Here is a 24,455-nt window from a genome sequence, read left to right as displayed (position 1 = left end):
GAGTACCATTTTAGAAGATTCTTACTTTTTCATTGCTGAACCTAAAGTGTGTTGACTATAGAGTTGTGCAATTCAGCCAATGCCAATGGTGTTTGATTAACAAAATGGATTAAATTACTGTATGCTATGATTTGTCAATGTCATTTCCTCTTAGTTTTTGTTTTTGATATATAAGACACAGCTCAGTACTCTTAGTACAAGAGGGATAAAAAATATGTTAATCTATAAAAATTATGATTCAACACCAGATAGGTTTAGTTTTAAGTACTGAACAGCATATGTTGTCAACTTCATGCTTTTAGATTTTTGTACTCTTAGCTGCTAGTTATTTATGAATTCATGAGTGAATAAAGCCAGTCAATTTGTAGAATAAAGCATAAGGACTTTCTGTCTTGATGATGTTTATTGTAAAATTTGAGATATTTGTACAACCACTTAACTATTTGGATTACTTCATGTAATTATTATTATATGCATCTATATCTGCATAAAAAGTTTGTTTAAACTTGTATAATTAATATATTTTAAGCAAACTATCACAAATACTATTTCAAGTTATGCTTGCCCATTAAGCCTAACCTTGAAATATTTATTTCAAAAACTATAAAGTAACTCGAGAACAAGTTTTATATATTGATTATTGATGTATAACCACACTTTGAAGTAACTCTCTGCATAGCTCATAGCATACCTTTACCTTTCTTCAAACAGGATTGGCAAGTTTCATTGAAGTTTCATTTAACTTGCAACCATGACATTACTCTGTATGTATGTGTTTATTATCTCAGTGGATGTTTTAGCAGAATTTTTATGAATGATGTCTTTTGATGTTATCAGTCAATTATGGTAGTTTCTATAGTGTACTAATCATGACCATCAGGAGGCAGAATCTAAGAATTTGTTAACAGAATTTCCCAATATTGTTTTTTGAATTAACAGGAGAATATTAATTTGTCTTTTGTTAACTTTTGATTTATAAACATAAATGCACATACATATAAAAGAGGTATATTTATAATTCTACTGTGTTCCAGGTAGATAGAATCTTCCTTTGTGTGAAAAACTGTTGTGTTTTATTAGTCTGAAAATGTTTCCAGTAACTCATTCCATAGAATGAGTGGACCTGCTCTTTCTATTAATTCAAGTCTCAACTGTGGACAGTACATTGCCTCTTAATGAATCTCATTATAAAAGAATATACATAAAAATACACTTAAAGCTTAAATTTCAAGATGTTCATCAAGTTGTTGCCTAGTCACACAAGTCATCACAGAGTTCCTATGGATGACATATTTCATGTATGATTTTCTTCTATCAGAATCATTTTCATTATACCTAGATTAACTGTGTCAAATGCTGTCATGATAACTTTATGAATGTGTAATTTAAAGAGCAAATTAAATGTTCTCTTTTGTCATTTGTTGGCATACACGTACTTACACTTTCCATTCAGTTCAAGTTTGGCTTTCTTGCATCCCGTATAAAATTTTTAATTTATCTGTGAGTCTTCTGCTACATGTGGATAATTTTACTTTTGACGTTCCTTTGTTGAAGCTTTTTTCTTATTTTAATGGTTTATCTTGGCAAAAACTTGCAGCAAAGTATTTTTATCCAACAGAAAAACTTGCCTTATAGAATATATTCTAAGAACACTAAAAAATTTGATATTGTATTGTGATACCATTGTAATCTGGATGGAGTGCAAAAGCTGTCAAACTAATAACTTCTGTTTACTTAAGTTTTCATGGATCTTTTAACTAGAGATGGGCAGTAAGTGGAATTGTAAATTGATTAATCATTGGACTCAATAATTGATTATATTTGAATGATTAATTTCTCTTGTGGTTGGAATAATTGAAAACACTAATTTTGATTTATAGTTTTCATAAGTCATGACATTAATCAAAATGAACTACTATGAATAGATCAAAAATGGTAATAATCAGAAACCAATTTTGATTAGTTTATTATTTTTGTGAAATTAATCAGTTTTGTAATTTTGATCAATCAGATATTTTGAAAGACACTTGTCAGTATAACTGATGATCCTAATTAATTAACTATATGAGTTAATCACCCAACTATGTTGTTAACTTTAAGTTAAAAATAATACTTCTTAGGTTATGTTAAGACTAAGGCAGAAAAAGTGGAAGATGTTATTGTTTTGCATTAAATTAAACAGATAATTGTATTTGATTAGGTTTCTTGATACTTGCACACATAAACATGTAGCATTGCATATTGTTTGCCATAGGCCACAGCTGTAGTCTTTGGAGTTTTAAATACTCTATTATCTTTAAGGCAAGTTTAATACTGTGGATCAATAAAGTCTTGAAGGTAAGAACTTTAGTCATATTACTGTTGTTAGAGCTGGGTAACCACCCAGGAGAATTTAACAACTGATTATCCACAAGATTTGGATAGTTGGAATAATAAAAAAAACAATACTAATTGAAAACTGATTTTGATTAGTTAATGATTTTTGTGTGTCACGACAATAATTGATTCAGTTGAACAAACGTAAATTAATAAACAAGTAATGAGAAATCATAATGGCAAACTTTTGATTACTTGGATTGTGGGATTAATGAAAAATAATTTAATTTCTATTAATTACTTATTTTACATGAAACTAATGGGCATAATATAATTGATGACCAAATTATTAAGAGTATATTATTATTTCAGAGTAAATTGAAAGTTCAACAGTATGGTTAACAATGTACAGGTATAAAGATTCGAGTTTTAAAGTAGTCTAGTATTTTGTAAATTTTGCTCTGTTGAGTATGTTGGCATTTTAATCATGTGTATAAATCTTGTGTAACCATATAAGCTTTTGAGCTACCAGACTATGAGATTAGCTGTCTGGCTTGTCAGTTATTATGATTGTTAATAAAGTTAACTGAAATTAGAAATAAACAGATTGTCAGTTATAAATTACAAATATATATGCTGGTGTACCTGACCTTTGTCCAGGTTATGAACTTAAAAAAAAATGTATGGGTGGATGCTGTGATAAATCACACAAAATTCCTAACTTTCAAACAATTTATTTATAATATATAATTACAGTGTTCATTATTACGTCATCAAAAGTTTTGTATAAGGCTTAAGAACTCAATTAACTTAAAACATGATATACATTGTTCTATGGTCATGGTGACTTAGCAGCCAGTGTAGTTGCTTTTTGTTACCCACTTTCAAAACTAACCTCTTAATGCCCTTGCACAGTGTTTCACATTATTAATTAATTGTTAGACACTGGCTGCAGAAGTGTCTTATTGACAAAGTTGAAAGGTCACTGGTCACAGTAGGAAGTGAGTGTGACTAAAAAAAATCTTCATATTAGCTGTTGGAGTAGAAACTTCAACTGAGTTTGTGTATTACTGCTATAGTTGAAAGCATTTGTGTGATCTCCCCCACACTGTGTTTATGTTGTTACAGAAAATTTACTATTTTTTTTATGTAAGGATGTAGCACTGTCTATGTAAGTAGTTAATATTAACTTACGTCAAGATAATAAATGCCCAGTTTCAGCAATAATGGCAGTGTAGAGGTTGTTATCCTTCATTAACCTGCCCTTTCTTCCAAACTATCATCCCACAGGTATGGTTGAGATTGGCCCAGCAACCTAAGAGTAGTTGGATAATGGATATACAGACAGACACAGTTATTTTTTGTGTGTATATATACAAATAAAGGTTACAAAATATAACAATGAAGAGAACTGGAACCCTTTAACATAGGTTACTGTATGAATTATTACTCCACATTTCTTGTGTAGTAAATTTGAATAAAAAAGTTTTTGTCATTTTAGAACCTAGATGTTTCACTGATAGTGTTCTATAAATTTAATTATCTAATAGTTTAGTGCCTCGAGTAAATAAATGTAACTATCACTTGTACACTGCCTGTTCAACAAATTAGCAACCATATTGGACCAAGATGTGCTTTAATTACAACCCCAATTTCTCATGATAGAAAACTTCATTGGTTTCTGAGCCACATTGTTTTCAATTTTCACTCATTCCTTAAACAGTATTTTCTTAAGATTTCTAGATTAAAGGTAAAATGGTGTGTACTCTAATACATTCTACAGATTCTAAATTAGGTTAAGTTCTGAGGGTTGTATTAGCTGGAAAAGGTGATAAATTCATTTTCATGTTCTACAGTGCTAGTATGATGGATGGTAGCAATGTTGTCTTAAAATATACTCTTTACCTGGTGGATAAAAATGGAACATAAGAAGATGCATATGGTATCTAAGGACAATAAGATAATTGCATACTGTAATGACATATTTCTGTAAGCACAAGTGCCCTGGAGTACATATTTACTGCTTTTATATTTATTTCAGAGAAAATTGTTGACCACTTTAAAATGCACAAATACTTATTTTTGCCTCAAAAATGTCAGCTTTCTGGAAAGGGCATTCAAATAGCAAAAATATTACATCAAGTATAATGAAAGTACACAAAGGCACAATAGGATGTATCAAGATGTTCTTGATCATATGGTAAATGCCCATTGATCAGTATTACAATCCAGTGATTTTTGCACTCCATTTTTAGTCATGTAGTTTCTTTCCTTCTCTTTTTGCTGTACTAAAGAATGTATATTGGTCATCACAAGTTTTATTAATTACCATTTATTTCTCTCTTTCAGAACACTTTCTTCTATTCACAATTTTTTTTATATTTTTATCACATATTGTAGACTTGCGAGATGGACAGTTTTGTCAGTCAAGGCTCTGTCAGTAATATATCTTTTGAAGTGAAATGTATTATTAACATTCCCCATCAGATTGAAGTCTGAACACATAAAAATCTGTTTGTTTGAACCAGCACTTTAATCAGATGGAGAAAACTTGTCTGTTTACTCATCAAATAATGAAAGTGTCCAAAAGGCAAGTTAAAATTGAAGTTTCTCATATTTCGTCAGGTATTGCCTTTACTTCTTGGAGGGGGGAATATTCATTTTGCACTTGAAAAAAAAGTATCAAATTGGGTGAGAAAAAGAGAGAGAAATAAAGTCTGGTTCATGAATAGTTAAATAAACTGATAGGTAGTTGTTGTTATTCAGAACTGGCATCTACATAGTATGTGTATGAAGCCATCTCACTAAGTGAAGAGAATATAGTATTTTCCTCTCAGTACCAAATTAATATTGAGAAAAAGGACATTTTATAGAAATCACTTAAGGTATTCTTTATACTTACAGTATTAAACTAGAATGTAACAATATGTGCAGCTAGGTTAAACCAGAAAGCTTGTGTTACAGGATGTGTATTTTTAAACTTACATTTTTATTGGTGGTGATTAGCATTTAAAAAGTGCTTTTTAAAACACTGACATGATGTTTTGTTTACAATATACCTTGGATTTAGAGTGTCAATGTGTGTATTTCAGACACTGATATCTCTAATAACATGTTGCATAATCAGAACTGACAAATATAGAGGTTACAGGAAACACTCAAATTCCTCATTTAAAACAAAGATTTGAGAAAATTGGAATTGCAAATGCACAAGAAACATCATTAGGGAAAAGTGGCTGTTAGAAAATTTTTATGCTCTTTACAATACAAAAATGTTGTTATAATTTTAATGCAGTTTTTAAAGTCAAGAGCTCAGAGGAACTGAGCCATGTGGAGGTATATCAGTTTTATCAGCTAATTACCAAATGTGTACAAGCATATTTTTATTAAGTGGATGAAATTAGATCTATTAAGCAAATGCGAGTAATATAAGCCAGAAATTTAGTAATGACAAGTATTAATTAGTTGTAGTTACAAGTTTTGTTGGGAGGAGAGGGTGGGTTTCCTTTTTGTTTTTGGTTCAACAATAGTGTACATATTATATATTATACATTGGTATTGACGTATTTACCCTAATAAGGTGATGAACTGGTCAAATACGTAAGCTGATAGCCCATGTTCCAGTGTGTGCATGTAGAAGTGGTTAGATACATTAGTTCATTTTATTTTGTTATCAACAGATATAGAAAATAAAGATATTTTAGACAGCAATTTAGTCATCCTACATTCAAAAGGTTTTACACTTCTACAAAAAATTTCACTATGTAAACTTATTTCAATACCTATAATATATTGTGCCTTTATATTTTTGTTACACTTAATAAATTTCATTCAGTAGTAATCATTTTTGTGTGATATTATTTTTAATGTGATCAAAACATCAATTTTTTTTAAAATAATTGAGGTCAAAGGTGAATTGGTTGTGCTGCCTCTTAATTTACCTGAAACGTCTGTTTAAAATATATTCTTGAGAGCTAAGTGTTACATTACACAATTCTCATTTAAATTTTATTTATAGGAAGGTTTTATAATGTGATGGTAGTTCATATTCTGTTTCTTTAAATTCTTGTACAGTATTTTTTAGCCATACATGTAATCACTTTATCTTAATGTACAGTATAGTATAAAAACAAACAGTAAAATTACAATGTTATGAGATTTGAGTTAAGTATTTGACAAAAAATTTCTTCAAGTGCTAAAAATAGAATTTATTGATTATTCTTTAGCCCAGTAATTGCTCTTAAAATAAATTTTTCATGTGCCAATATTTGTTAAGTTAATACCAAATCTGATTGTATTCTTACCACTGATGAATAGTTTTTAAAACAATATCAGTGGTATTCATTGTCATTTTTTTGTTTTACTTGAGTAAGAGCAAACATTATTACTGGCAGTCACTTTCATTTATTATAATTATTTTTTACTTAAATAAAAGCAAAAAACTTTACCAGCAGTTGGTCTGTTTTTTTTTCTTGAACATAAGCTATCTTTGCTAAATTATACTATTTATGATTCTTGCATTTAAATCCTCTGGATGCATCTTTTTTTGAGAATTTGACTCAAGGATGTGTTTTATGCAATTAATATCACTCTGAAACTTTGTTGAAACTACATGTCTCCAAAGATATTTAAAAGTTTTATAGTGTACAGATAAATATTATGCATGTACTGTAAAAAGTTTTAACTTTGTACTAACTTGACATCTTTCTCAGTCTCTCACGTAGTCTTACTGAATAAAATAAGAGGTTTGTTAGTGTACTCATACTTAGCATAAATACTGTTGAGATTGTAATAATGGAAATTTGAAACTAAACTTAATTTTTGTTATTTTTTATAGTGGTGACCCTGGAATTTACAAACCCACTGTGTAATTAAAGCTGCTACATTATAGATATCTTGGTGTATGATATGAAAAACAACCTTGAAGTGTACTTGATTGTTCAGAGTAGGACATTAAACTTGCTTTTTATCCTATCTTGTCTTTCTTTTCCTTTCTTAATCATCATTGTTATTAGTAGTGGACTGTGGTTTTATTCATTTAAATAAGCTGTATATATTCAGATTGTTTTCTCTTTTAAGACTTAATATAGCTAGGTTTTATTAACAAGAATTTAGTGAGTACCTGTGTATGTGGTCAAGTTAATAAATGAACAACTTGAAATCATATGATACTTTAAACACCTTATGCAAGGGATTCCAGTGAAAACATTAAGAAAAAAAAACTTATATAAACTGCATGTATTATCAAATGTTTGGCCATTATTTTAAAGATGTGCAATAGCCACACCATTGGTGCAATAAGACTACTGAATATTCAGTTTGGAAATGTTTTTTGAAACTTGTTTCATTGCGAGTGGAATATAATGAATGAAACTTGATGTCTGGTGAATTGTGTTTATCTTGACTACTTACTACCTTGTGCAGTAAATATCGGGTAGCAGTTATTTAATATGTATTGTATTCTCAAACTGTTCTTTCTGTAATTACTTTTAGCTTTGAAATCACTCAATACTAAATTTGATATATTTTAACCCTTTCACTATGGGCTCAGAATAATGTACACAAGTTCTACATATTTGCACACACTAATGTTTGCACTATAAAGTTTCATACAAGATGGGTATTTTCATAAAATTTGGTAAACCTTTAGTGAATATTACAAGTATTTTGTATGCAAAAAATCAGATTTTTTAATTAAATATTTTTATTAAAGATTTGTTTGTGAAAATAGTATTTTTTGTAACTAGTCTGAATACAAAGTGTGATATTTAGGAAACTGTTCTTCATCCCAAAAATCTTGAATATTATTTGCATAATTTCTAAAACCTCTCAAATACATTTCAAATGTTTTTTGAGTAAGATTTTATATTTTGTTATTTTCTATACTGAATGTGGGGCCTGTCACTTGACCAACCTCACAACCGTCATAAGAAATTAGAAATTAAATATAAATTGTGCTTTTTTTCATGCTAGAATGACTATATAAATGTTAAGTCTCAGTAGCTTAAGTCTCATAATGCTATATTTTTACATATACATTTATTATTTTTATTATATTGACTTTCAAGCCATACGTTCCTAACATTACATAACTTGCATTGACACATTGCACGTGCATGCATTCGTTATGTATCCAGTTGTGTAAAACTGACCTTTAGTCTTCCCTGTCTTGGCTGTGTTTTAGTAGACTAGTATTTTGTAACATACACTTGTATTTCAATTATTATACAATATATATACACACACAAGTATACACTGTTTGAACTACATTAGTAAACTCATTTTTCTTAAAATGTAGAACAATAAATCAAGAAGAAAATCAAACAATTATCTCTTCTTGCTATGACATTTGTACTTGGCTGCTAAGCCTTTTAAAATTTTACATGTGGAGGATACCAAACAAGATTTTTTTAGGATATATATATATATATACATACATTAAAAAAAAATTAAATAACTACACTGATACCATAGAATTTTACTCTAATTTATTAAGCTTAGTAACTAAGATGTGTTTATATTTTTAAAAAATGAGACTTCGAGCAGACTAAAGATACATCATACTTAATTGAAATCTTAGACCAAAAGAATGTGATAGCCTTTTCAAAGATGAAAATAGCTCAGAAACCCACTCTGGGGACATTTTATGCTGTTGATTGGTTATTCACATGTAATGTACTGTAGTAAGAGTATATAGTTGACCATTTCAAAGAAATGGAAAGATGAATTGGACCACCATATTTGATTCAGTACATGAGCCATATCTCAGCAAAAGAAAAAACATATGAGGTTCTTATGTCATATTCCAGCTTGATAATAGTAATTTGAGTTCTTAATTTGTACAAAAATATAGACTTAGTATTTTGATATCACAAACATCTAATTTTAAACAGCATTGAGTCACTAAAATTGATATTTGGATGTTCTTTTAGTATTTACTTTTAAATTAAGAAATTAACTCATATATAATATTAAAGTTTGAATTATAATCTACAGCTTGAATCAAAACTGAAATTCATAAAATAGTAGTTCGATAAAATTTTGAATGTAAGTCAACAAATGTAATGACATGGCCTTTGACCTGTGACCCATAACAAAAGGGCTAATAAATCCTTCAGAAAATAATATTGATTTGAAGTTCAAAATTAAAAACCAAATATAACTAAGATTTGGTGTGATGTCTGACCTTAATGCTTTTATAAATCTAATCCACCAATAATTCTCAAAGAAATAAAAAGTTCAAGTTTACATTCTATGTTATGTATGAAGGATAAAGTACTCTTAATTTAAATATTGTTAAAGTTGAAAAGTAAAACAAATCTAATCTTTACAGTAAGAAAGTTTAGTGTAAGCCATAGAAATTGTGAGAAACAAAATTTTCATGGCAAAATATTTCAAGTTGTAATTTTAACTACAAAATGTATACAGTACTGGTGTTCCATTCAGGTGGAAAATTATGGCACATGTACAGTTGGTGAATGGTAATAAGTAAAGGGGACTCTCAGATAAGATGTTTTTATGTGGCAAGTACATATGGAAATCTTCAGCTAGTCCATCTTTAGATACTCTTTGTTTTGAGTGGGAGAATGGTAACATTAAGGTGTCATATTATTGTTAACAGTGTTTACTAAACAGTGGTGCTTGTTGCATTCAAACATCTTCGTGCTCTAAGAGTGCTGTAATATGCAAATGCACTGTAAACTTGGAGTTTTTGTCAATAAGTTATCTAAAAATTTACGAAAATTTTCCCCATCATTATTATTGGCAAGTGCTTTTATTTTTAATATTTCTTTAAATATACATTCCTGTATACTTGTGATAAGTACTTAACCCTTTCACTGCAGCTGGGATGTATATATACATATAGTAAACTTGTATATAAATGTTGTACCATTTATAAGTAGAATACTTTTTATGGGCATATTGTCTTACAGATGTGCATCTACAGTGTTGTTATTTTATATTTAACATTCAGTGTTTCCCTTAAGCTTATCTTATGTTTAAAAAAAATCAGTGCCCTCTAGACATACAAATGCACATGTATATATATATATAAAAAAAATCGTGCTTGGCTATTCTTTTCATATCCTCCAGCATACCCAATTGCATGAAGGACTTTCATTTTAGTTACCTTTTGTAAATCCTTTCTCTCATACTAACCTGTCAGACTTGTTTGTATACTTCATGAACTTCCCTGGTCAACTTTTTTTCTGAAGTTGACATGTAGATATTGCCACATAAGAACAATTCAAAACAGAAAAAATCAACTAGATCTGTATAAAAAAGGTTTGTTAAACTTGATATATTCAAGTTTTTGTAGTCTTGTTTTATAGTATTATTTTATTACATGCAACATTGGTTGTGTTTTGTTCCTTATTTTTGCAGCTCAGTAAACTATGGCGTTCAATTTTTCCTCATTTAACTGCACATCATTTTTGTGTTTTTCAGATTAAAAGTTAATTTAAATGCAGGTTGTTGCAGAGACATTTTTGCAAGGCTTACTTATGATTGTTACATACGAAAGGTGTTTTAAGATGCTTTATTTCTTTTGCTAAAAGACATTGTGTAAGTCAATTTATCTTATATAAAAAGTTCACAGAACTGTTTTAAATGCTCTAATAATTTCCAAAATTAACACAACATTGACTCAAGAATATAATTTGTTTGCTGAAGTATTCTTACTGTAATAGAAGTAACTTTGTGTGATTGTACTTTCTTTTAATGATGTCATACTTTATAGTTTGTTGAATAACATGGTACTTAAATATTTTGCACTGAGACATAAAGCATATCTTCAAAAATGACCTCAAAATCTATAATTATTACTATTACGTAGCTTTTGATATGTGGAAAAATAATTAGAAATAGAAGTGACTGGAACCAAGTAACATAACATTAGTATTTATAACATTCTTTAAGAAATTTAACTTAATGTTTTCAGATATATAAGTTTAAATTCACCTTTTTAGAATCTACACTTTTATACTTTGTTAGGTTTCTAATAATTTCACATCATATTTATTAAATACAACATTTTGTTTGCTAGTGAGAACTGAAAACTTCTCCACCATATAAACCACCAAGAGGAATGGTTTTCAAATGAGAGTCAAACTCAAGTATTTTCAAGTTCTGTAGAAGAATAATGAACTGTTTGAAAGTGCTTGAGTTGTGGATCTCATTTGAAGACCATTATGATTTTTATGCGATCCTATGTGCTAACTTCTAATCAGAATTCACATAATGTTACTGTCACTGTAAGAAATGTGTGTAGCATTGTAAAGCATGTAGTTATGACACAAGAGAATGTGTATATAGTACATGCATGCACTTGTCAATATTTGTCTGTTGATTAATGATACTTCCTCACTTTATTTTGACATTGCGGTTCACTTAAGACATACATACTGTATTACCTTTTCTTCTACATACTTTGTAAAGCAGTTATCAAACTAAATTTTGAATTTCAAACAGGTAAAAAGCATAAGATGATAAGAATTGAGGTTTATAGTACTGAATATAATGAAACTGATAAACAGAATGTTGGTTTGGATATCATCTAAAGTAAAATGCAGAAAATAGTACTGGAGTTGGTGATTAGTAGAAGTTTATAACTAATCAACCATTCTCACATGAACTGGCTAAAAGTAAGTGAATTCAAATGCTATAATTCAGTTTTTAATGTCCATGGTAAGTGTAGCTTTGTGTTTAACAACAAATAAACCTAGTAGCAATACTTTGGTTTCTTTAACAGGTGGAACAATGAAAAGTAATAATAATTGAAAACATTTTTTAGTTAATTGATTATTTTCATGACTTATTGATTTATTGGCAATTTTGCTTACTACCAGAGTTGGAATATTCAAAGAAATAATAATCAGAAATGTTGATTTAATTGTACTTTTGGTTAATTGTTTACAATGAGTTAATCACCCAACTACTGTTAGGACTAAAATGTGCATGATTTTAAAGTTAGTAAAATATTGATGTAAAAATTCATTAAAGAAGAACAGTTTATACTTGTATAATTTAAGAAATGTCCACTCATATTTAAGATGTAGTTATGTCAATTCATATACTGAAAAAAATTCAGTGTTTATACAGGATCTTAAATTTTAGGAATTACTTTTATATAACTTCTGAAATATATTCCCAAATGATGAGCCAGTTTTTGAGAAAAAAATATATTATTTGTAAGAATTAATGTATTGGATGGATACAAGCATAAAACATTTGAACAGAGAAGTCATGGTGGTTATCTTTTGTTAAGAAAAAAAACTGGCGGCAAATACACTGAAAAGTGTAACCTAAGCACCTTAAAGACCGACAACCTCTCTTAGCTGGTTTGGGCGGCTCATATACTATAGATTTCACTGGCTGTAAAACTTGTACAAGCAGAAGCTGCAGTTTACATTATAAAAAACTGTTTATTAAAACCGTGCATCATTTGAAAGTTTCCATGTAAATTGATTCCAAAGAAGGGGTAGGATTGGGGGAAAGCACTGTTGTAAGTGTCACAATCTGTTCTGTGGTCCATGGATTAGCTTGAATGACATAACTCATCAAGAAAAAAAACTGCACGTGTTTATCAGTTTTATATATACTTCAACAGTAATAAAAAGTTACATGTGTTCATGGTTTCTCAGAAGGAAAGAATAAGAAAACAAACGGAACTTTCAACATGTATCCAGAAGACACAGCTGACTATCATGTTTCTGAGAAATAAAAAGCAATTGTTTAATTCATCATGAAGTAGAATGAAAAAGTACTCATAGTTTATGTATGGAAAAATATCTAGCATATTGGTTTAATGCTTCATTTAAATCACTTGGAGTACTTAAAAAAAATAAATACTTTTTGCCCTAATAAAAAACAAATGTCATGTTTGTTATTTCATTGTTACTAAAGCTTTAGTTATTCATCTATGAAATAAACTCTAGTCTGCACATTTTATTGTTTAGATGTAGTGTTACATATACCTTTATAACAACATTTATATTCTCCAAGTATTAGCTTAGTAAATGTTATTTAAGTTACAGCTCTTTGACAAGAGATTTTGGTAATTGAAATATTTGATAAAGTTTGGAAATGAGGTAAATTGGTAGCAAAGTAGTAGCTTCTTTCACTACCCATTTAAGTTGTCTCCAGTTTTGTTTTTCTAAGAAGTGGGTTTCTTGTCATCAAACTTGCATTTAGGCATTTGTAAGTTTTCATAGATCAGTTACACCATTTATATAAACTCAGCACAAGCTAATATTAATCCTTTTTCATGCAGTTAAAAAATTGTTTATTGGAAATACAATATTTTTTTCTGTTCTTAATTGAAATAATAATTTTCATTTGTTATTGTGTTATCTAATAATTTTAAACGTTTAGTGAATTAGAGAGCATTGCTACCACGTGAACTTACATTACCACATAAAGTACAACACAAGTTCAAGATATGAAACTTCAACTGGATAACTATTATGTGTGTGTGTGTGTGTGTGTGTATATATATATATATATATATATATATAATTCAGTAAATATTCAAAAGTATGTCACCATTTAAAATTAAATTTTAAACAATTTTACTTAACTTGCTAGTAACTAGCCAAATTTATTTATATTGGAAAATTCATAGTAAGAAAAAAAAACATGTCATTCAAGTAGAATGGCTTGTATATCTCACACTGTATACAAATACTTTAGAAAGTAAAGTATATGAAATAGTTTCATTATGCTTATTGTAGGTAGAAGCAATGTAGGAGAAAGGTGCTTTCTTCCTATAGTCTATACATTAGTAGAACAGTTTAACCTTGGGCTGTCTTTTGATAAATTGTGCAGTGTTGGTTTTACCAAATGATTTTTTCTATCTGATAAATTTCATATTCCTAACTTAAAGATTTCTAAATATACAAACCAAAATAGAAAGGAGAGTTAACAGAATTTATAAAGATATTAAGTGGCAGATGCAAGCAGGATAATTTCAAAAAACACATGAAGATGTTAATGTATGTTATGTAAATGATTACCCAAAGAATGTATTATTCTAATGGTCTTTACTGAGCCAAAGTAGAAGGATTTTCAAGATGTTTGTAAACTAGTATATGAGTATTGTTAAATAACAAAGGCAGTTAAAAAATGTATAGAGATAATTATGTTAGATCATAGTAAGAGTATAAATGATGTATTTATATTAGTATTGGTTAAATGATTACATGTAGAATTTAGAAAATACTACCAAACTAACTGCATTTTAATGGAAAATTTTCATTATATTTCATCTACACTAAGTAATAAATAGTAAAAATATTATTAATACAGTGTTATTATAAGATGTTATACACTTTTTTTTTATTTCTTGGATCTGTTTTTTTTAAAGACTGGTGAGATAGATCAAAAACTAGAATTTAGTGTGTTTTTAATGAACTTTTTAAAGCATATATTAAGTGTCTGAAGCTCACCTAACTGTGTAAACCAATGGCACAAGCATTTTGTGGAAAACAGTCACCTTCTCAATTATTCTTTCAATAATCAGTGTATGGGCTGCATGTATTGCCATATATATCTGTCCATCCAAGTTAGTTCCAAACTATAACTGTCCTCATTTTGTTACATAGGACTTTTTGCTGTACATCAGAAAGAGGCATAATGATATTGTATGGACATAGATCACTCACATAACTATGAAGAGAGCAAAATCATTAATATTATAGTGTCTGAAATAAATTTTCTGATTTATATTAAAAACCCTTCCAAAGAAACCTTTAGTGATAATGAATTTGAAATTATAAAAAGTAAGGACTTACTCTAGGTTGTTCTGAGAAAATTGAGTCATGATTGTATTTATGTACAGTCACTACTGGAAGTTGTGTGGAGTTTTTCTGACCACAATCTCAGCATGATGACAGGTGGTGCTTACTGATAAGTTATCAGAGGAAGGGTATGTTAAAGAAATGGCAGGAAGTGAGGGGCAGTTAGGCCTAAATGTTATTACCAAGGCAAATATCTATAAACTGAAATGGTTTGTCATCCATAGTATAAAGCAAACTTCAAAATTATAGTCAAAGACTTTTGAGATGACTGTGTGATTTAAATTCTTGTGCCTTATTTTGCCATTTCTCATTCAGTGATAAGAATTTCCCACACTTTATTGTCTTTGGCTTGTGACAGTTTTCTTTTAGAAGCTAATTTTAATGAGTAAATTCAAAAATATTGGGAAAAATAAACCTGTCTACAGAATGGTGTCACTGATTGTAAAATTTCTTTAGTTTTGCTAATTTAGTAAGTGTGTAGAAATGTAACATCCATCATCATGGCTAGACAATCTGCAGAACAACATTTTTAGACAGTAATGGATTTAGAAAAAAGACTTGCTTCAAAATCCCTTTCCCCAGAATGTAAAAACACTTTATTTTGTTCTATCTATTAAACTCTGAAACTATATGTATTAATACAATTGAGAAATCCCACAACAAAAAATCGTGCATCTGTTACTGATATCAGTGGACATAATCTCTGTCAGTAGTTGCAATGTCTTTAATTGTACTTAATACCATTACTGATGACTATAATCCAGTTTCAGATTCATGTCAGTTTCTAATGCTTTATCAGATTTTGGTGTTTAAAACCACATATTTCAGACCCTTTTTATTGTTAATAGATGATAATAAAATAAATGGTTATCATATGTTTTAATGCTCCAAATGCACAAGATGTGTCATTTTGTTGTATTGTGCATGGATAATAATGGTGAACACCAAATAGCTATAATATTAAACTAATTTTCATGTAAATTCAGTCTAATTGTGAAGAAATTTGTTGGTTACTATGGCTACCATGTATTAGTTATAGGTGAAAAAGTTGAAAGGTTGGAGGAAATTGTCCTAAAAAGACTGGATGATACAAAATGTGGAGTAAAATTTAAGATGTGAGATAAAATATATATTGCAGAAACCTCCTAACCTCCTTTGGTCAAGGTAGACTTTGGTGTCCTTAAACTGTACAATGTTAACATAAAAATCAAAAGAACAAGAAACTGTAAAAATGCATTGAAGTATGTTGAAAATATCAAGTTGTCTGGGTTTGTGTGTTTTTTGTTTGTACAGACCAGGTATATTTCACCATTTACAAAATGCGAGTCTACTTTCTCAAAATGTTAAAAATCGTTTACAGTAAATGACAAATACCATGGACATAGGGACATAATTAAATACTTTTTTCACTATTAGGTAAAGGAAGTTTCCTCATCAAATATTTGTGGAGGATATCAAATGTTTTGTAGGATAGGTGGGCTCAAGATATGTAGATATCCTTGTGAATTGAAAGTTAGACAACAACGATATTAATTTCTTTTTTTTTGCATTAAATTTGAAGTTTTCTTTACAGGAATGAAAACTATAGGAAAAATTATGATATTCAATATATATTTGGAATTAATTCATTTTACTTTCCTCTGTATGAAGATATTTTGATTTTTTTTATGGAATTATGTTGGAGTTGCCACTGTTAATAATGTGTTGGTTTAATGTTGGTTCATATTTTCTTGTGAACGATGTATGCGTCCTGATAAGTATTCAAGCTTATATGCACAATGGCGAATACTAACGAATAGTAAGTACATTCACCTAACGCGTGAAAAAGCAAGCACAGCATGGTGGTATTATTACAAGAGCTATGCTTTTGTTTGTTACTCTTGTGAATTAACCTTACAAAACATGTATGACATTTAACCAGTTTTAAACACCAGTTTACTACGATTGTGTGTATACTCAAATACGTGATTTTGTTTAAGGAGATTAAAAAAATTCTATCCAACGCTGAAAAGCTTGTAGATGGCATGCTTGATAACGAATGTAAAATCAGGGGTTCTGCCGAGCTTGCCAAAATTGCAGATGAACCCTTAGACTTTGGCGCCGTAATCTGAATAATTCCTTGTGAATGTAGGCGTCCATGTTAAGTGCGTGCACCACTTGGATATCCATATTGCCTGCGTCAGGGGATGTATAAGGTTGGGGAATAAACATGGATCACTTGTGTTTTAGTTACTTCTTAAGAAACTTTCTGCGCTACTAATTATACTACTTAGATATCAAATTTCAGTGTGGGGGGGAAACCCCCTCGTTGTTGTTACAGTCTTTTCTCACCTCTCACACGTGAATGTTTCTTCTTTCTTTTATTAAGAACTAATAAGAATCTTTTCTATCCTTGTAAGATTGAGAACCTTGAATTTCAACACCACAACAAGTGATTGTTTGTGTTATGAAAAGTGTACATGTGTGGTGGGAGATTCGAATTCTTTACGTCAGTCTAGGGGTCACCTCGAGTCCACCTTACTGGCGTCGTTGACGTCATCAAACAGTTAATGCAACAACTTGAAACTTAAAACACACGTTTCTCTCTTTCCCACTTGGGAACGTGAACGGTATAACCTTGTTGTTGAAGGTTTGTTTAAATAAGGACGACACCGTGAAAATGTTAAAAGAAGTTAAATAAACACAGTATAGATCATTACTATGAATACGTACAGTAGCGGTTACATCGCCCGTTTGATTCTCTGTGATGTCGAGAAAACTCACTTGTAGAGAAATATACATGTAGAAACGGCTCGTTTGGGTTGAGAAAATATTTTACTTAGAGGAGCGAACAACGTTTCGACCTTCTTTGGTCGAAATTATAATTTCAAACATCTAACACCACCCTCTACATTCCGACACTCAGTTACACAACCCCTTTCAAACACATGGTCAGCTTCCGGTCAGTTACCTCTTTCTTTCTTTGTGAACCTGAAGTTGTACGCTTCTCTACGTAAAATATTTTCTCAACCCAAACGAGCCGTTTTTACATATATAGTTTGATTCTCTGTTCCACTCCTCTATCTTTAAGCATTTTTATAAATATTCTAATATGAATCGTTTGAGTCACAATAATATCCGGTAGATTTCAGAATTGTCAACAACTCTCATTAGTATAATTTACTACAGTTATACTTGTAGGCGAGTAAGTGATTTTTTTTATTATGTCATTCAAATACTTGTCAAAAAGTGTCTTTCGAATTTTGACTGCCATGAACAAGAGATAATATTCAGAATAATATTGAATACTTTTTTTTTTTAGCTCTAAGGTTCTTGTTTTGAACAGTTTATGGTAGACAATGAACGCTATATTTATGAAATGACATAATTAGTCAAATTAATGTCTTCGTCAGAAATACTTAGGTCAGAGAAGAATCTTTTGTTCGGGCTTCCCTCCCACAAGAAACTTCAGGTTTTTAACCGAGACATCTTCACGTCACTTACCCACAGAAAATGTTTTGGAATATCTTATTGTAGCTTGTGTGTTAAAAACACGTCATTTTTCTATAAAAACACAACTTAAAAAATCTACCCCTAAAGAAAGAAAACAACGTGTTCACATTTGTTTTAGTGGTTTGTATATTCCCGGCGATAATGTAAATTTTGTATAAAAAATAGCATTATATACCGGTATGTTCGTTACAAGTATTTCGTGTGTACCAACTTGCATTATAGATATTACTGTAAACTAGTGTGTGTGTACCTTGTGTATAATTACCTTTAATATAAAGAGTATTTTGGTGTGTGAATTCGCATTGATACACGTCATACCAATCTAATACACTGTACAATAGCTTTATCAAAATGAACAGTGAACTGTTGTTGTTCAATAAAACTGCCATTATATAAAGTTAGAAACATGGTGGTACACATGTGATAAATTTAACTGTATGTTATCGGATTAACACTAGTTAAACTTCAGAAAAATTTTATTTCTAAGACAATAGAAAAAAAAAAGTAATTTCCTAATGTGCCACTAAAGATGTGCTAAACTTTCAGAAGTTTCGTGAAAGTGCTGATGAAAACGTTTCTTCCGTTTCTCTTACCGCGAAATGGTTTGTCTAAACACCCTTTTATCAGGAAATATCAGAACTCAGATGAATATCAAACGGTGTGTGTACGCTGATAGACAAGACCGAGGCGGTTGGTTACACTGTGAACTGTAGGGTTTTACAAACCTGATGCTTTAGCGTAGGCCAAAGCTGTGCGATTTCCAAGAGGCTCGGCCTTCGAACAAGTTACCTGGTTATTCATTCCTCTTTCTGGGCAGCATTGGGCAAAATGTGTAGAAACATAGCTCTTCTGTTACAAGTCGTAATGAGATACGAGGATTGGCAAGATATTTAACCCAGATGCAGTATCTGAATTAGTATTTAAGCAACATGCCATTGAAATACACTAACTTTTTTACACCAATTTCTGGTCATTGAGATGAAGAGAAACAAAATCACAGACCTTTATATTTTATACAAAAAAGGTGTTTCTATACTTAAATAAAACGATTATTAAAAGTCATTTTATGGCATTTTTTTACCAATCTTTAATTATAAAAAGTTTAATCATATTGTGGTTTAATTTGACCAATATGATTTTCGCATTATTTCTACCAATTAGTATTGTGTTTGAAAAATGTATGAAAAATAGAATTTACTTCCTAATGTAAAATAAATGGAATTTTCTCGTCATTCACCGTTGTGCCAAAACCCACGGTTTTGAGTGTTCGAAATAGTTTTCAACAACACAATATTTTATGGTATCTCAAAATATCCAAGCAGCACAAGTTGTAGAGGGATTAAAATGTATTTTAAACGTTAAGAAACCTGTCTGGGCTTAATGAAGTAAAATGGTATAGTACCATGAGTATGACCTAAATTCGAGTACTGAAAAAAGTGTTTAAAGTATATATTTTGTGTTGTGTAATACTTGAAATATGTTTTTGTAGTAATTGTAATTATTACTCACGAAGTATTTTAATCTTGACTAAGATATTTTTCTTCTGTTCATTTGAATGTTTTAACCATAGCCTAGTTTAGCGTAACGTACATAGGAACCAACAACTGTTTCGCCATTTTGCTTCTGTTGAGCCATTCGCGTGAAATTTGTTTATAAAAAAAACAAACAGTTTTGCCTCTATATTTCAATGATACACTGCTTGAAAAGTAACTGCTATTGGCTTTTGGTCATTGAATATACTACTTCTAATTTTTTTCATGAAGTAAAGACTTCTGGTGCGTCAGTCGTTGTGTGCATTACACTTCCAAAATTAAGTGATTGCTCTTTTTACAGAAACTTTGGTAATTTTCTTGACTGCCTTTGAAATTTTTTCAGTTGATTTCGATGCCATTTCGTAATCTAATTTTTCGTGAATCATTTTAGTCGACTGTGTCAGAAAATCGTAAGTAAATACAACTAAATTTATTACATCTTGTTACTTTACCAAAAGGGACAATAAACAAATTGGGTAATCAAACGAATTACTCCAGTTGAAAATTAAATCATCGGATATTTTCAATTTTTTTTAGTGAAGTTAAGTTATTACCATGAAAATAATCTCATGATTAGTATGGTTTTAACTTTTATTAATATAAAAATGAGAATTTTAACACCTATTAAACTGTTCAATACAGCATCTTTTAATGAACATTTCAGCAGAAACGATACGAACGAAGAATAGTTGCTTTTATTTTGATAATGGCTGAAAGTATAATGACGAAGGTGTGTATAGATTCAGTGTATTTTAATCGTTTACGTTTATCATGCTCTTTTGTGTATTCGGTATTATCAATATGTACATGTATTTTGTTATATATTGGTTTCATTAACTTATAATTTGAATTTTAGTTCGGAACGTTTTTAGTGGTTTACTTTTAATCTAAAAATATTAACAGAGTATCTCTCCCTCAAACAGAGGCAGTGTTTCTGGGTGGCAGGGTAAGATACAAGATATTCCACTGGCTGTGGAAGCGTCTTATACATCTTTAGAAAGTCCGGAACAACCTGCTGTATCCAAATATGTAATCCATATGATAGTAACGTATTTCAGTAGGAAGTTGTGATCACTCAGAGACAAAAGGATTTCGCATTTTGTTTTTGTATTTAATTTCGTGCAAAGCTACACGAGGGCTATCTGCATTGTTTCGCATTGACTGCACCACGTTACCAGCAACGGTCGCGTACACTCATTGATTTATTTTTTTGTCAATTAAACTGTGCAACCTTTCTTCCTCTGTTTGAGACTGCAGACTTTGTCCTTGATAGTCCGATACTACTACTGTTATCCCAACTACTCTTAGCGCCAAACCTATTTTCGAATGCCGACACAAAATTTTTGAGCTTGATAGATGGACTTGCCTAAACAAGGATTATCGAAAAGTCCATCTTGATAGCATTCACAGCGGCTGGATAGGTCACAAGTCCAACACTTTAGAACCTTGCACGTGCTGGTAATCGATGATTTATGATGACGGGCTGAAGAGAAGCAAAGTTCCAGCCAGGGACATCAGGGCTTGAAGATGTCTGTTGAAGACCTATTTGGTTCTGGTCTGAAAATCAGATGCAAAAAGAAGGCTTGAATAGCGGTCTGGACAGTTGCAAAACAATTAAGTGCTGTCGTTAAGTATGGAGCCCCCCGCTAGTATAGCGGTAAGTCTACGGATTTACCACGCTAAAATCAGGGGTTCGATACCCCTCGGTGTGCTCAGCAGATAGCCCGTTGTGGCTTTGCTGAAAGAAAAACACAAACACACGTTAAGTATGGGGTTTCTGCTGATGTGGTCAGTCGTTGTCATAAATATAAATTATAATCGATATATTTCATTGTATACTAAATTCTTTGTAAGGTTTTTACTAAAAGTTGGATAAATGCCGGACTTCTTTTTACGACTGATCCCTATCACTGAGAAATATTGTGGTAATAATACATTAACATTGCATTTATTTATCACTTTAACCCGAACATATTAGAAACTTGCTGTGACTGGTTTTAAATAATGTAAAAACTTTCGTATGAATAGTAATAAATCGTAAGAATGATGCTTTTTGTTTGTTTAAATGCAATACACATACACTAATTGGCGTGGGTGCTGTTATGCACGCGAGTAATAGCTAGCCCTTTTTACCCCAGGCTCAGGGTATAGTTCATTCGTGATCAATGACACGTGCGAGGCTTGAGTAACCGCCTCAATCATATACATAAAAACTTGTTTCGCAGAGCTGCGGCTGAGATACATATCGCCATTCTTAAGCGTTTCGTATGACAGATTGGAAAAATAAAACGTTACCTACATGTAACATTACCATACAAGGGTTGATTATGGAGATTTGTGTTTTACGGTATGTATGTGATGCATATCGCATGGCGCGAAAAATTTATTCTAATTACCCGGTAATCTTTTATTATGTGTCAGTGTATTTCTGTGTTTTTCTTTTTAAGTTCTAATTAAACACATTAGAACTGACAGTTGGTTGGTTTATGGTTTTATATATATATACATAATTTATTTTTCAGCCACGTTAATAATAACTTGTAGATGACATATAAACGAGTGGTCTGACTTTTGTCGCACCTTTACACATATTTTACTTCGATTTAACGATGTTGTCTGCGATTTATCTGATTTATTTTTTTTAACATGCGTGTTTACTTGTGGCTTGAGTTCATTGCAGTTAGAGATCAGATTTCAGCCTGAGAAGAAATTTTCTGTTTAGAATGTTTTTAAAACATATTTTGTGTGTTATTAATCTATGTCGTGATATATATTGAATAATTGAACTCGACAGTAACAGCATCTGTTAGTCATATTTAAATTTTCTGTAATCACAAAAAATTGAACGATCGTTTTGGAAAACTGCTACTTCATTGTCAGCATTCTAAAATATAGTTGATGCAGTGAATTGTAATGTAAAACGATAAATGAATAGTACAGTGAATGTAATACGAAAAACAAGTTAATATAAAGAATAAACATGAAAATTACTTGAGTTAAAGAGAGCTGAGATTATTGTTCAGAGTTTGGTATTATTTTAAGGTTCCATTAACTTCGTACACTCGTTTGCATATTGCATGGATCGAGATTCCGAACTATGTTTTGTAGGATTAGAGTCCATAGTTGTGTGGTATTTGGAGTAATGTTTAAGAATTGGAGCTTGCTTGCTCAGTCGTTAGCTCACTGATATAATCCAAAGTTTGTGGATTAAAGACTTAAGTATATTCCCAAGAAAATCGACCTTTCCGGATTAGTGGAATGTAAAATGTGAAAGTTCAAAAAATGCCAGTGGGCTAAAACATCTCTATCTTTTCATGTTATTTAAAAAGTGTCTTATTTCACACAGGCTTGTATTACTCAAAAAGTTGGAATAAACTAATGATCCGTTTCTTAAGAAAACAAAACAAAATACAAACTAAAAATGAAAGCTTTATTTGTTTGTAATCCTCGTGAAGCAAAAGTTAATTATTATTAACAATAATGGTTTTGAGAACTTAAAATGAGATATGAGAACGTATAGGAAAAACATCATATGTCAAGTCTAAACTAATAACTTATTTCGCCACTTAATGTGATAATATGAATTAATTGAATTACCTATTTTTATAATTTTTCATGCAAGTTACTCTGAATCTATGAAAAACTTTTTCCTTTATATTAGGGGAAAAAAGCGGCAATAGCTTTATAATTCAGGTTTTTGATGCTGCTAAGCCACTTTGCGTATATAACATGTATGTAACCAATGTGTTATGTTGCATATAAACGTTAAATTGTGTTATCGTTTTATTACTGTAAAAACTGGACGTTTAGTTGAGACTCTAGAGCAGTAAGGTCGATTTTCTGCCTTTGTTTTTAAAGTGATTTCTCAATTTCGCTATGCGTGTATAATGTAAAGCCGATCAGTATATTGTAAGTTGCTTTTTTACGGTATGTTTAAAAACCTTCGAGGTCGTATATCTATGGCTTTAATTCACTATCGTTTTAATTTTTATTATCAGTAGAGTTAAAGAATAGGAAAACTAAGTGCTGTAGGTGGCAGTACAGTCGCAAATGTATTGGATTTTCTTCGTAAGCCATTGGATGTTTTGGAAAGTTCTGTGAATTTTTGGATGTGGTTTATTTTGGTCTCCATTGTCATGTGATTTAACCCCTTGTTACTTTTTCTTTAGGGTTAGAAATATATCTCTACACTATGAAAAGCATAAGGATGTGGTAACTTGGAAAGTGTCTGGAATTTCGTAGAGTTTTCACAATATTGTGAACTATTATGGGTTCATTTACATCACAGGAAAGAGGATATTAAACATGTCATTCAGAA

General features: G+C 30.5%; 1 protein-coding gene across 4 annotated transcripts in view; it reads left to right on the top strand.

The window, feature by feature from the left end:
- The window catches only part of LOC143255818 (bone morphogenetic protein receptor type-1B-like), a 69,419-nt gene that overhangs the window by 3,719 nt on the left and 41,245 nt on the right, over nucleotides 1–24,455 (top strand). The window contains exon 2 of one of the 4 annotated variants that reach the window (XM_076512095.1): nucleotides 7,154–7,261. The exons of 2 other annotated variants lie outside the window; for them this stretch is intronic. In XM_076512095.1, coding sequence (XP_076368210.1) covers nucleotides 7,225–7,261 — 37 coding nt within the window. In that variant the 5' untranslated portion in view covers nucleotides 7,154–7,224. Of the gene's footprint in view, nucleotides 1–7,153; nucleotides 7,262–22,341; nucleotides 22,485–24,455 lie in introns of those variants that run through there. One more of the 4 variants, XM_076512097.1, reaches the window with a different exon arrangement.

Source organism: Tachypleus tridentatus, chromosome 7 (genome assembly GCF_004210375.1).
Source record: "Tachypleus tridentatus isolate NWPU-2018 chromosome 7, ASM421037v1, whole genome shotgun sequence".
Lineage (NCBI taxonomy): Eukaryota > Metazoa > Arthropoda > Merostomata > Xiphosura > Limulidae > Tachypleus > Tachypleus tridentatus.
The sequence above is the reverse complement of the archived record's forward strand: the minus strand, read 5'-3'. Positions and strand labels throughout refer to the sequence as shown.